Source organism: Chanodichthys erythropterus, chromosome 23, assembly GCF_024489055.1.
Source record: "Chanodichthys erythropterus isolate Z2021 chromosome 23, ASM2448905v1, whole genome shotgun sequence".
Classification (NCBI taxonomy): domain Eukaryota; kingdom Metazoa; phylum Chordata; class Actinopteri; order Cypriniformes; family Xenocyprididae; genus Chanodichthys; species Chanodichthys erythropterus.
In genome coordinates this window covers 29,182,869-29,195,818 of record NC_090243.1, presented here as the reverse complement: position 1 = coordinate 29,195,818, position 12,950 = coordinate 29,182,869, and the positions used below count along the sequence as shown (strand labels likewise).

The following is a 12,950-nucleotide window of genomic DNA, read 5'->3' as shown; positions in this document are numbered from 1 at the left end:
GCGACGGATGCTAGAGGCTGCGGTCTTTAGCTTCCTCGATAGAGCGCCCGACTCCCATACCGGAGACCATGGTCTGAGTCCCGCTCGGAGCGGGTCCAGTAGAACCGGTTACACACTGGCATATCTTAAAATATGTCAGTGCCATTGTTTTGTCTCAAAATGCCCACCAGTAATATTTAAATGCATGTTAAAAAGCTACTTAAATGTCCATATTGAACTACGGCCTAATCCTGGCTTAATATAAGCCCTGTTTGTGAAACCAGGCCAAAATGTAGTCATTTAGAACGTACTTGGTGAAGTTTTCCTCATTATCTTCACTAGGAATGTTTTCATGACCACGCTCCATGGTGTCCACCAGCTCATTAGCCGTTTTCTTAATAAGTTCTTATTATTTCTATATAATTAATATAATATAATTAATATAATTGCTACAAATAAATATAATTTTTTTAATAATTGTTTCTCTCAACTGTCTTGTTTGGACACTTTAAGTAGCCAGAGTAATAACTGATTACATGTAATTAAAGTATATTATATTTTAAAATACTAATATTCAGACTACAGTTATTTTTTATTGATTACATGATTACAACAATGGCAGATAAATATTTTCTTAATTCATTGATTCTCCATACTACTACTTTTTTATCTATTAAAATTTCCTTTCTAAATACGTCTACTGCTTAAATACGTTCAGAAGGTTGTCCAGGTTTGTGGAATTTACCCTTCACTGGGAGTTTGATTGACAAGCAATCTAACCAATCATAACGCCGAATCCGCCATTTTGTCCGACAAAGCAGTCAGGAGTTAGAAGATTAACCTCGGTAGACTTGAAAAATGGTGTGCACTGACGTCTTTCCGCATTTGGAGCAACATTCCTTCTGATGTTCATTCATGTTTATTTGATGCTATAAATTAACTACAAGGAAGAGATGATCGGTTCACGAGCTGCTTGAGCTGAGGCGCTACAGCAATCTGTCACAACACATTAAAGTGCCACAAAACGGTTTTTATTGTTCTAATTTCTTAAAAAATTACACCGTGTGAAAGCTGGGACTTTGTTTAATATCATAAGTAACCTGCTCTGTCTTGTCTGTCGACATGTTGTCAGTGTCCTCTTTGCTCCACAATGTATTTTTCACTCTGTGTGGTGTGACAGCGCCATGGCTTGTCGGACAAAGCAACAGTAATTAAGGGCGGTGGGTCTTTGCAAAAGGTCAATTGCACCCGCAGACCAGCCACTCGTCATGTGACTATCAATGAAAACTGAGACCCACACAGCATTTGATCACTGGGTTTACAGAAAGCATCTCACTTTTAACAATTGTTTTCTCAACATCGCAACACTGCATATCTAATAAACTTCTGATTAACACATTAATTATTATTTGAATTATCAGTGTCATTGAGTCATTTAACCATGCATTACTGTCTTTGGAAGGCTTTTGTCTTTCAAACACATTAAAATGTACAAATTCACGTCATTTCATATTTACATGCAAAGCAGGGATTCCCCAACTTTTTTTGTCAGCTACATTTTTTTGACCAAATATATGTACTTGAAGTACCCCCTGAGATTTTACTTGGTAAGTTAGATCAATAATAAAACTGTCAATAAAAATAATAATAATAACAAATAATAATAAAATTAAGTTACTGGTTATCTGGTGGGATCAACAAAATAATGCACAAATGAATCAGTGTATCGAATCTGCTGTTCGGAGCGCCAAAGTCACGTGATTTCAGCCGTTGGCAGTTTGACACGCAATCCAAATCATGATTCGACACACTGATTCATTGCTCCGCAGTGTTTTGAAATCGGCCATCACTAAATAAGTCATTATTTAGTTTTTTTTTGCCGCACCCAAAATATTCTCGCCGCTTTATAATATTAATATTGAGCCACTGTACTCACATGAACTGATTTAAATATGTTCTTAGTAAATTACCTTAATGGATCTTGAGAGAGGAAATGTCATTGCTCCCTATGGAGGCCTCACGGAGCCATCGGATTTCAACTAATATATCTTAATTTGTGTTCCGAAGATTAATGAAGGTCTTACGGGTGAGTAATAAATGAACTAACCCTTTAAAGTAATCCAAAAGTAGTCAGATTATATTACCTTAAATATGTAATGTACTGGATTAGGTTCCTAACTACATTTTTTGTCATGTAATTTCTAATCAGTAACCGATTACAATTTGTAAGTAATCTACCCAGCTCTGCTAGTCACTTACCCAATGTATCTACTATTAAACACATTTCTTACCAATAAAAAAACTTATTAAAACTTTATGAAATGTATGAAAGCAATGCGTGTAATATATCACAAACAAAACAACAACTTGAATTATTCTGTTTACACGTTAACTCAAAACTCTCCTGCCATCTAGCTTTAAAATGAATCACAAGGACTCAATTTTGTTAAATTTTATTTGGAATGCCCCTACAAAAGGCTTCGCCTTCCAAACTGCAGATGCTTCGTTTTAAAATACACATTTTTGCTTCCAACAGCACTGCAAGAGGTCTGAAATAACATTAACTCGCTGAGCGCCAAATGCAAGTAAAAGTACGCACTGGCGAGAATATGAAACTGTTACTCGCCAAATGGCAAAAGCTGTGATTTAATTATAATGACGTGTTGAGCGTTTCAGAGTGAAGAGCGGAACTGTGTTCATTTACACGCTAGCAGCTCATGATCTAGTGTTTTCAGTGTCTCAGAGCTGCTCAGAACAAATCAACGCCTACTTCATCATTGTGATGTAAGCCCTGCCCACTGCCATGTTAGTGAGATGAGGAGGAGAGAAGAGAGATAAAAATAACATTACCTTTCAAAGAATACTAGGAATATGGTTATTTGAATGTCTCTTGAGCTTTATATATTTGTATTTAGTATTTCACTGTGGATTATTTGGTAAATCAATCGCATTTCGGGGCAGGCTTTGCAAACAGACTTTAATGATATGGACTCGACAGTAATGCAACAACATGTAACTGCGTTAATTCTAATGCCTGATCTGATATTAATTATTCATGTACAGTCAGATGTTCTTTGTCTATTTAATTACATTATATATAGAAAGTGATCAAAGAACGCTCCCTTTACAATCACTGCAGCTGTCAATCAAACAGTGCGAGTTTATCAGTGACTGAGTTCTGTACTCGTGCCAGAACTCCCGTTTTATTCAACAAATCTCTTAGTTACATCGCGTTTGCACTGTTAGTTATGATGAAAGCATTCGTTAGCGTGCAGAAATTGAGTTGCAATGACGAGATCACTGCTTTAATGCAATCGGCTACAATGTTCATCACTGCAAACTTTCATGCCACGATCTAAATATAATGCCATAGATCTAAATTTGATGCTAATCAACACTTTTCACAATTATTTAACCTTGAGAGCTGTAATAGCAAAAACGTGGCAAAAGTTTCAGAGAGAGTAATACTTAGCTATTTCATATGCAAAAATGTCAGCCAATCACAGCAGTGGGTGTTTACACTGAAGTCTCAGCAGACACGCCCCTTAAAAACAGAGCATTCAAATCAGAGGGCTAAAATCAGGGTAGGAAATATGCCTTTTATTTCTAAATTACAACAATTTTTTATATTTATTATAAGTGCACCCCAGGAAACATTATAAAACAATAAAACAATGCAGTTCATGACCCCTTTAATAAATACTTATTTTTTACAGTACAATATTGTCATTGAAATTGTAATATATTTATTAGAAAAATGTAGTCCATTAACGCTACTTGCAGTAAAGGTTTCAGAAATAACAACTGAATTGTTACAAATGTTACCTTTGGGAACTATGGAAAGTGTCCCGGTCAAAACAGCTGGGTGTCAAAACAGTGGTGTTTTTGTGGACTGCAATGTTTTGCATCTCATTGTACAAAAGGAACATATAACTAAACCTCAAATTTTGCAACTTTAATATCTGACCTTTAATCGCTGCAAGTTCTCTCCAAGTCTCAAGTTTCACAGCCATTTTCAAAACCACATATTAAGCAGCTGGCTCAAGGTTTTCTTCCTGTTGTTTTGGTATCACATACACATGTGTGTCTGTGTGTGCCAGCCTGCATCAACAGAGCCCCAGAGACAGGAAGTAGATAGCGTTCTTGGGCTGCATACCGTCGAGGCAGAGCGTTTGGCTGTAAAGGCTTTCTCTGGCTTGGCATTTGACCCTCGTCCAGACAGCCAACAGACCGCTGATTGGTACCATGCAAGCCAAACAGACCAGTCAAAAATGGACGCTAAAAGTTCTCAAACTCAGTTCCAAGAAAAATAACTTTTGTGCAACTCAACATGTTTTACAGACTCTGCTCAGATCTGTGTTTGATAGATGGATAATAAATGAATACATAATTAACAACAACAAAGGTATTTAGAAAGACCTTTTTAAAAATGTGTGGTCCGGACATTTGGGCATGTTTATTGTCCAAGAATGAAGTAGTAAGATCTTGTGATAATTTGGCATCAGTCTATTCGCCTTTGTCATAATAGGAATTGGATAAAGAGAGAGATGTTGACTTCTAAAACAATAAATGTCCACCCAGCACAAAAAGGAACCCAGGCCTTGCAAACAATAAGGAACTTTGTATCGTCGCTACAATATAAAGGTCAAGGGCATTTACTGATTTATGGGGGCTTCATGGAAGTAATTCCTAGACAAAAATACCCTTGTGTATGATTCCTGTTTTGTTCAGAGTAAAAGGCTTCCGTTAATAGTCCCAAATGGCTTTATTCTGCACAGGAAGTCTCTAACTAACAATAGAACACACAGTAAGGATGCATTTTGGTACAGAGACGAGGAAACAGGTCCAGCCACTGATATTAATATTTATATTATTAATGGCCCCACATTTAAAACACAATTCTGAAATGTAACAATACTCAATTCAGTTTATATTAATCAAAATACTGTACATTGCATTGGATTCTTTTGTCTCATCATTACTTTTCATTTTCACTGAACTGGCTTCACTTTTCTGAGCTATTTTTGCATTGTTTTTTTCATCAGCCTGTGTGGCTGTGATTTTTAGTGGACATGAAGTCAGTTTCCCACAAAATCACACATGTTACTACTATAGGAACTATGAACATGCTCACTAGAATTTGACAACCACAAAGTGGTTATGATAATGCAATGGCATTCATACATTTTAAAGTTCTTTTTTTAAGAGTCCAATACACTTTATATTATATTATATTATATTATATTATATTATATTATATTATATTATATTATATTATATTATATTATATTATATTATATTATATTATATTATCCCTTTCATGCATAGAGTGGACAGCTTTTCAAAAAGCATTTTCTTGCATATGCATGGGTTTTGATGGCATCATCCTATACATTGCCACCAAGTAGCATCAAGCAATATATAATGAGTCATATAACAGTTCAATTTTCCAAATATTGATTTTAGATTGGGAGAAAATTCTGATTAATCATCTGTCCACTATAGTGGACATCATGCATCAATAGCTATATTTCAGCTACAATTCATACTATTATTGTGTCTGTTGTTTTTGAAAATACTTAATCTACAGTAACTTTTTTTAATGTAAATAAATGTATTTGTGTTAATAGAATGTATTTTGCATTAACATAAAAAAGTAATCTGTTACTTGTAATGCATTACTTTGCTTGTTAGAACAAAAAGTAATCTGATTACATAATGCACATTACTTTTAATGCATTACTTTACTAGTAAGATCAAAAAGTAATCTGATTACATAATGCATGTTACTTGTATTGCATTACTTTACTCATTACATCAAAAAGTAATCTGATCACGCAATGCAAGTTACTAATGCATTACTTTATTCGTAACATCAAAAAGTAATCTGATTACATAATGCACGTAACTTGTAATGCATTACTTTACTCGTAACATCAAAAACTAATTTGATTACGCAATGCACGTAAATTGTAATGCATTACTTTACTCGTAACAACAGAAAGTAATCTGATTATGTAATACACATTACTTGTAATATGTTACTTTACTCATAACTTCAGAGAGTAATCTGATTATGTAATGCATGTTACTTGTAATGCGTTACTTTGCTTGTTAGAACAAAAAGTAATCTGATTACATAATGCACATTACTTTTAATGCATTACTTTATTAGTAAGATCAAAAAGTAATCTGATTACGTTATGCATGTTACTTTTAATGCATTACTTTACTAGTAAGATCAAAAAGTAATCTGATTATGTAATGCACATAACTTGTAATGCATAGCTTTACTCGTAACATCAGAAAGTAATCTGATTACGTAATGCATGTTACTTGTAATGTATTACTTTACTTGGTAGAACCAAAAGTAATCTGATTACGTAATGTATGTTACTTTTAATGCATTACTGTTAGATAAAAAAGTAATGATTACATAATACATGTTACTTGTAATGCATTACTTTACCCAACTTAAAAAAAATCATCTGATTACGTAATGCATGTTACTTGTAATGCATTACTTTACTTGGTAGAACCAAAAGTAATCTGATTACATAATGTATGTTACTTTTAATGCATTACTGTTAAATCAAAAAGTAATTATTACGTAATACGTTACTTGTAATGCATTACTTTACCCAACATAAAAAAAATCATCTGATTACATAATGCACATAATGTGTTACTTTACTCCTTATCAAAAAAGTAATCTGATTACATTATGCATGTTACTTGTAATGTGTAAACCTCAACACTGCTCATTTCTGATGAGATTGAAATACCTAATCGCTATAGGTTTTTTCAGAGGAGAGCTATGTTAGAAATGTGTTCCTCTGGAACATAATCAGAATTATCAGCTAATAAGGGTAAACTGACATCTGGTACACTGGAGGGAACAACTGAATTGGGTTTCCACAGTTTTTCCTTGACAGGTTGTAAAGATCTCTGAAATTAGAACATGAGGATGTGATTCCATCAAAGATACCCGAACTTCAACTTGTATAAGTTCAATTGCGTTTTCAATATTCCACTTTTCTTTTTTTTTTTTTTTTTTTTTTTTTTTTGCTTATATTTTATAGTTTTCTCATGATTTTATGTAATTTTATTGATTGGTTTGTTAAATACACACAAAATTGCTGTGTTATGTTTAATACCTATCGTTTATGTTTAGACCATAAACACATGCTTTCCACTCAAGTCACTCATCTGGAAAATCTCTTTGAAAAAAAAAAAAAAAAAAAAATCAAATCTTGTTTTTCATGCATAGGAGGAAAAAAAAAATCCTGACTGAGCTTGTCATAATTCATGCATGAAAGTGTTAAATTATATTATAGCCTATTATATACCCCAAACACTACTTTAGGTCTGTGGCATTTTAAATTGAGGGTCTCTTTAAAGATGGTCCAGCCCCTCCATCACATTCTCGTATGCTCATAGTGGAAGTGAGTTCATGTGGTTAGTTTCTCTTCACACATCTGTCGGAACCGCCCGCTCGAGACCAGCGCAACTTCTTTCCGATAATGGACATTTTTCTCCGCGAGAAGATTGTCAACCTTTGCCAGGACAGCTGGAAACAGCGCTGCGCACGTTCTGCTCTCTGAATACTGCATTATAAAGAAGACTTTGACCGTTGCCATAATGGAGCTATATTGTGTCTGCTCGAGGACTTTCCCCGTGTAATCTTAGAGATGTCATTGTGAGGAGAGACTATGTGTTCTTCAGGATGGGTGCGAACAATGGCAAACACTATGGAAGTGAAGGTATGTGATCTCCAAGGACTAAAACATTATGCGATGAATACAGATCTGGCTGTAGCCAAAAAAATTAGAAATATCCATGAAAGATACTGCTTCTTATGAGTTATAATAAATTAAGACAAGTTTGATCATGTCTAATGTCTCTCAACTAAAATGGAGCAGGATTGTGCAGCTTTGTTCATTTTTTTATTATTATTTTGTAATGGTCAAAAGTAAAATTCATGAATGCTACGAGGTGTATTATAACACGGCTAAATTCATGAGATGTGGCTAGTGGTTGAAGCTGCATATGTAATTTTAGTAACACCCTTAAAATGTGGTAGCCTATATAAAAAAAAATAATCATCCTATAATATAGCCTGCTACCTAACAGATACCACAGAAGTCATCCTGAATGTGACACCTGTCTCCGAGAGCTGCTGTAAAACAGCCAAAAACAAGCTGTAGTCCGCGGCTGCGCATGTGTGTGTGTGTTAGGGGGCGGGGTTACCTGCTAAATATATCTGCGTACAACTTCAGCCACACCCACAACAAGTTATATCTACTACCAACCACGCCCACCACCACTGCAAAGAACGCCTGATACAGACCACACCCACTATTACATGAAATACAACCGCGACACAGGATTGCCCTATTTCTTGGAGTCAAGTCAATAATTTAATTAATAAACTCTTCAGTACTTGTTGAAGCCTCTTAAACATTGTTCTTCCAACAAGCCTCTTATTATAAAATGTCATATCCTGGAGTTTGCTAAAGGTTAGGCAGTGATATTTTTGTACCATTGAGATATTATAGTTTTAATTCATATTTTTGAATTAGGTTTTATTTTTATATTCTCCATTTTCATTTTGTTTAAAATTTTAATTATTTTGTTTTGTTTGTGACATTTTTATTTGTTTTTATTTCAGTTTTAGTTATTTTAGTAAATAAAATGAAACTAAATGAAAATGAGAAATGTTATGTTGGCAACTAGCTGAAATAAAATAAGTTTAAATTTTATTTTGTTTTTCAGTTAATGTTAGATATTGTATTTCAAGTAACGAAAATGTTTTTATGATTTCAGTTATAGGGCACATTTAAACGACAATGATTTACTAAAAATGGAAAAGATTTTCCTTTGCATTCACGTACAGACGTCAAAACGATCTTTGTTCACACGGTTCAGCAAAAATGACTAAAATCGCTGTATTCTGCTGCCAGGCCAGTAGTTGGCAATGTCACTTTGTAAAGAAACACTATACGCTTATAGAATGAACATGTAATACGCATGTGAATGATGTCATCGGTTTCACATGTTTACATGGAGACTATAATAGTATTGTTTTCAAAAAAATTTGCACTTTGTTTTCAAAAATTTTCAGGCCTCCCAATTCGCTTACATTTACTACGCCCTAAAAATTTGTACTCTTTTTGTGAACTAAAAGTACATAATTTTGAGTGTGTAGCAAAATATTAGACAAGCTTACATACTATCACATCATACAATTGTGTCTTTGCTCTCTGTCGCATCTTTAAACTGGCCTGTCAATCATCTTACACCCTCCACCACATTTCATTTAGTTAATTTCCTACCGTATCAGAGAGAAATGCAGTAGCACGTTGATCTGCAGTCACGGGTCTTTCATGTGGAGAACTCTCTTCATATGCATATGATGCATTTAAAAGTTAATAGCCAATCGGATCTTTATAAAAGTCCACATTGGTATTTGCAGATGAAATATAACACGTATAACATTAAATAAATATTTTCTATCAGGTTAAACTGATTATTAGTCACTCAAACCTCTCACCGTCGGTCGCGCATATTCACCATGTTTTGTAGTTTTTAACACTTTTTACTCATGTTTGTAGTTCTGAACTGAATCCTCATCCAAAGCGCAATGGGTTGTGGGCAATATTAGCCTTTATAGTTTGCACAGATCCACACTTCGAAAACCTACTGGAAATAATAGACCATCCTGGGACTTTTGGCATACTCTTTTCAACTTCCTATGCTTTGGGACACACTTATTTTAAAGGGTTTGTTCACCAAAAAATGAAAATTCTGTCATGTATTACTCACCCTCATGCCGTTCCACACCCGTAAGACCTTCGTTAATCTTCAGAACACAAATTAAGATATTCTTTATGAAATCCGATGGCTTCATGAGGCCTCCATAGGGAGCAATGACATTTCCTCTCTCAAGATCCATTAATGTACTAAAAACATATTTAAATCAGTTCACGTGAGTACAGTGGTTCAATATTATTATTTTTGGTGCGCCAAAAAAATCAAAATTATGACTTATATAGTGATGGCCGATTTCAAAACACTGCTTCATGAAGCTTTGGAGCATAATGAATCAGCGTGTCGAATCAGCGGTTCGTAGCGCCAAAGCAGTTTGGCGGTTTGACACTCGATCTGAATCATGATTCGACACGCTGATTCATTGTGCTCCGAAGCTTCCTGAAGCAGTGTTTCGAAATTGGCCATAAGTTGTTATTTTGTTTTTTTGGCACACCAAAAATATTCTTGTTGCTTTATAATATTAATATTAAACCACTGTACTCACATGAACTGATTTAAATATGTTTTTAGTACATTAATGGATCTTGAGAGAGGAAATGTCATTGCTGGCTATGGAGGCCTCACTGAGCCATTGGATTTCAACAAAAACATCTTAATTTGTGTTCCGAAGATGAAGGAAGGTCTTACAGGTGTGGAACGACATGAGGGAAAGTAATAAATGACAGAATTTTCATTTTTGTGTGAACTAACCCTTTAATCTTACATACTATTTAGGATGGATAGTATGGACATTGGGATGCAGGGAGAGTCTCTGATTCAGTTTCCAGTAGGTGGCGGTAATGTACTATATAGTATGCAACCCGCCATTTAATAAAGAAAGAAGAAGAAGCAAAGATAGCATCTGGGTCGCAACTGCCCCTGAGATGAATGGAAATGCTAATGGATAACTTTCTCCAGGTAGAATATAGACTTCCTTGGTCTGAACCATGGGAAATAAGGGGAGAGTTTAAGAAACCTGTTTGGAAACAGTTATTATTTGTGCAATTTCATATGGTGTGTTTTTGTGCAGTTCTGATCCCAGAAGTAACAGCGGATATTTACAAACAGTCAGGTTTTTGAGCTCCGCCGCCCCTGTATGATGCAGATGTTTATGCAGCTTTGAAAACTCAACACATGTGGGTGTGTGAAAATGTTCACAGTCAGGTCTTTCTGGCCTCGTTTACATCTGCCATTAGCATCTCTCTTGAGGGATTTGATCATTGCTTACCTGATCATGTGTCTCCTGTGAACACTTGTGATTGGATTTATTGGAGAGGATGTCTCACTACTGCACATCAGTGTTGAAAAAAAAAAGAAATATGTTTTAAATTTTACCTCACCACGAACATGATGATTCAAGCTGAATATAATTTTAATCAAGCTCTTGTATTAACTTAGAGCAGTACCTGTTCTTCTCTGATTTTAATAGACCATTTAATTGATCTACTTGTGGTTCACTATACAAGTGCTTGTGTGTTCACCCAACATGTTGGCATTTCCTTTTAAAGAGTGTGAAGCAATTACAGAAATTTGGGACAGAGTTTGAATCCACAGATTTTTTTTTGCTTTTTTCTTCGGACCACCATGATCTAAGCAGGTGCAAAGTATTTTTTGGAAAACAGATGCATGTTTAAGCTCGAAATTCACTTCTCGCTCATTGCAGCTGTTTAAATGCAATATCACACTTTCTTTCCTGTAAGTGTACTGAATGTCATATGGTATTTAGTGCACAAAAGTGAAGTTGACTAAACAACGGCAAATGAAACATTTCGGCTTTATTTACCTCATATGAAATTCATAAATATATTTGCATCGAGGACTCTGTTCTTGAGTTCGAACCTGCTTTTGAATTTCTCTTCAGGCCTGGCAAAATTCTCCTTGTGCTTTGCATAAGCACAGGACAGGAAACATATGAAAGCTTTTGAGAAGTTGTTTTCCAGACCAGAAAACAATTATGTCTCCCCTCAGCCTTGGCTCTTTTGATAACTCAATTTCTACTGCAAGGCTCAGCAGCTCATGGTGATTTGAGCTCAGTGGAGGGTCAAGTAATGTGTTCATTAAACTCCCTGCCCTTCTGTCTCTCCCTCTGGAATCAACAAGTGCATATGTACTGAAGTATTAGGATAAGGACATGGATCCTCGGGAAAGTATAAAGTTCCAATGAATACACATCTGGACATCAAGAACAATGAAATGGAACAACTAAAATATTGGACCCATAGTTGCCGCCATTCCAAACAGTATTTTGCAATGTAAAATAGTAAAAACAAGCACCTGTTATTTGATTCTTTCTACATGCTTTAGGTTCCAAAAGGTTTTTTTCACAGCAACCATTTTTGGTTCTCTAAAGAACCTTTCAGTGAACAGTTCTTAAAAGAACCATTTTTTTCTGCATGTGAAGAACGTATAAATAATCTAAATAACCTATTTTGCCCACTATAAAGAACCTTTTGTGCAATGGAAAGGTTCACTGTAAAACTCAATAAGTTCAGAATAACTTAAGTTAAGTTAGTAGAACTTAAAATTTTTGTGACAAGTGGGGAAGGGCCAAGAGCCATGGAAGCGGAGCACAGGTGTCTCTCATTAACAATCACATCACCCGTCGCTCCCACAGTTCTCAGCCTCTCCCAAATCATCATAATGTTAATTGCATACAATTTATTTACATAAATATCACATTCAGATCTTGGTTAAATGTTAGTTAGCAAATAACACATGCTATTATAACAATCAAAGAGACTGTCATTATATACTTGCATGTATATAATCAAACAACATACAGTATATGTGGTCGTAAAAGTTTTGCAGCCCATCAACCTAACCACAGGCTCTACTCTTTACCACAATGGTGATCCTACTAAACTAACATTACATAACCCCTTGTAAATCCCAACATAACAGAACTTTAAACACTAACTTATATCACTAACTGTTAATCTTGTGCAAAAATAACACTTAAAGGATTAGTTCACTTTCAAATAAAATGTTCCTGATAATTTACTCACCCCCATGTCATCCAAGATGTCCATGTCCTTCTTTCTTCAGTCGTTTTTGATGAAAACATTCCAGGATTATTCTCCTTATAGTGGACTTCAATGGACTCCACTGTTGAAGGTCAAAATTAGTTTCAGTGCAGCTTTAAAGGGCTTTAAACGATACCA

At 35.0% G+C, this 12,950-nt stretch overlaps 1 protein-coding gene across 1 annotated transcript in view; it reads left to right on the top strand.

Moving 5' to 3' along the window:
* Positions 1-7,465: 7,465 nt before the first annotated feature.
* Positions 7,466-12,950, top strand: part of si:dkey-192l18.9 (F-box/LRR-repeat protein 7) — a 50,482-nt gene continuing 44,997 nt past the window's right edge. Inside the window, exon 1 of the mRNA XM_067378643.1 lies at positions 7,466-7,742. Coding sequence (XP_067234744.1) covers positions 7,706-7,742 — 37 coding nt within the window. The 5' untranslated portion in view covers positions 7,466-7,705. The remainder of the gene's footprint in view (positions 7,743-12,950) is intronic.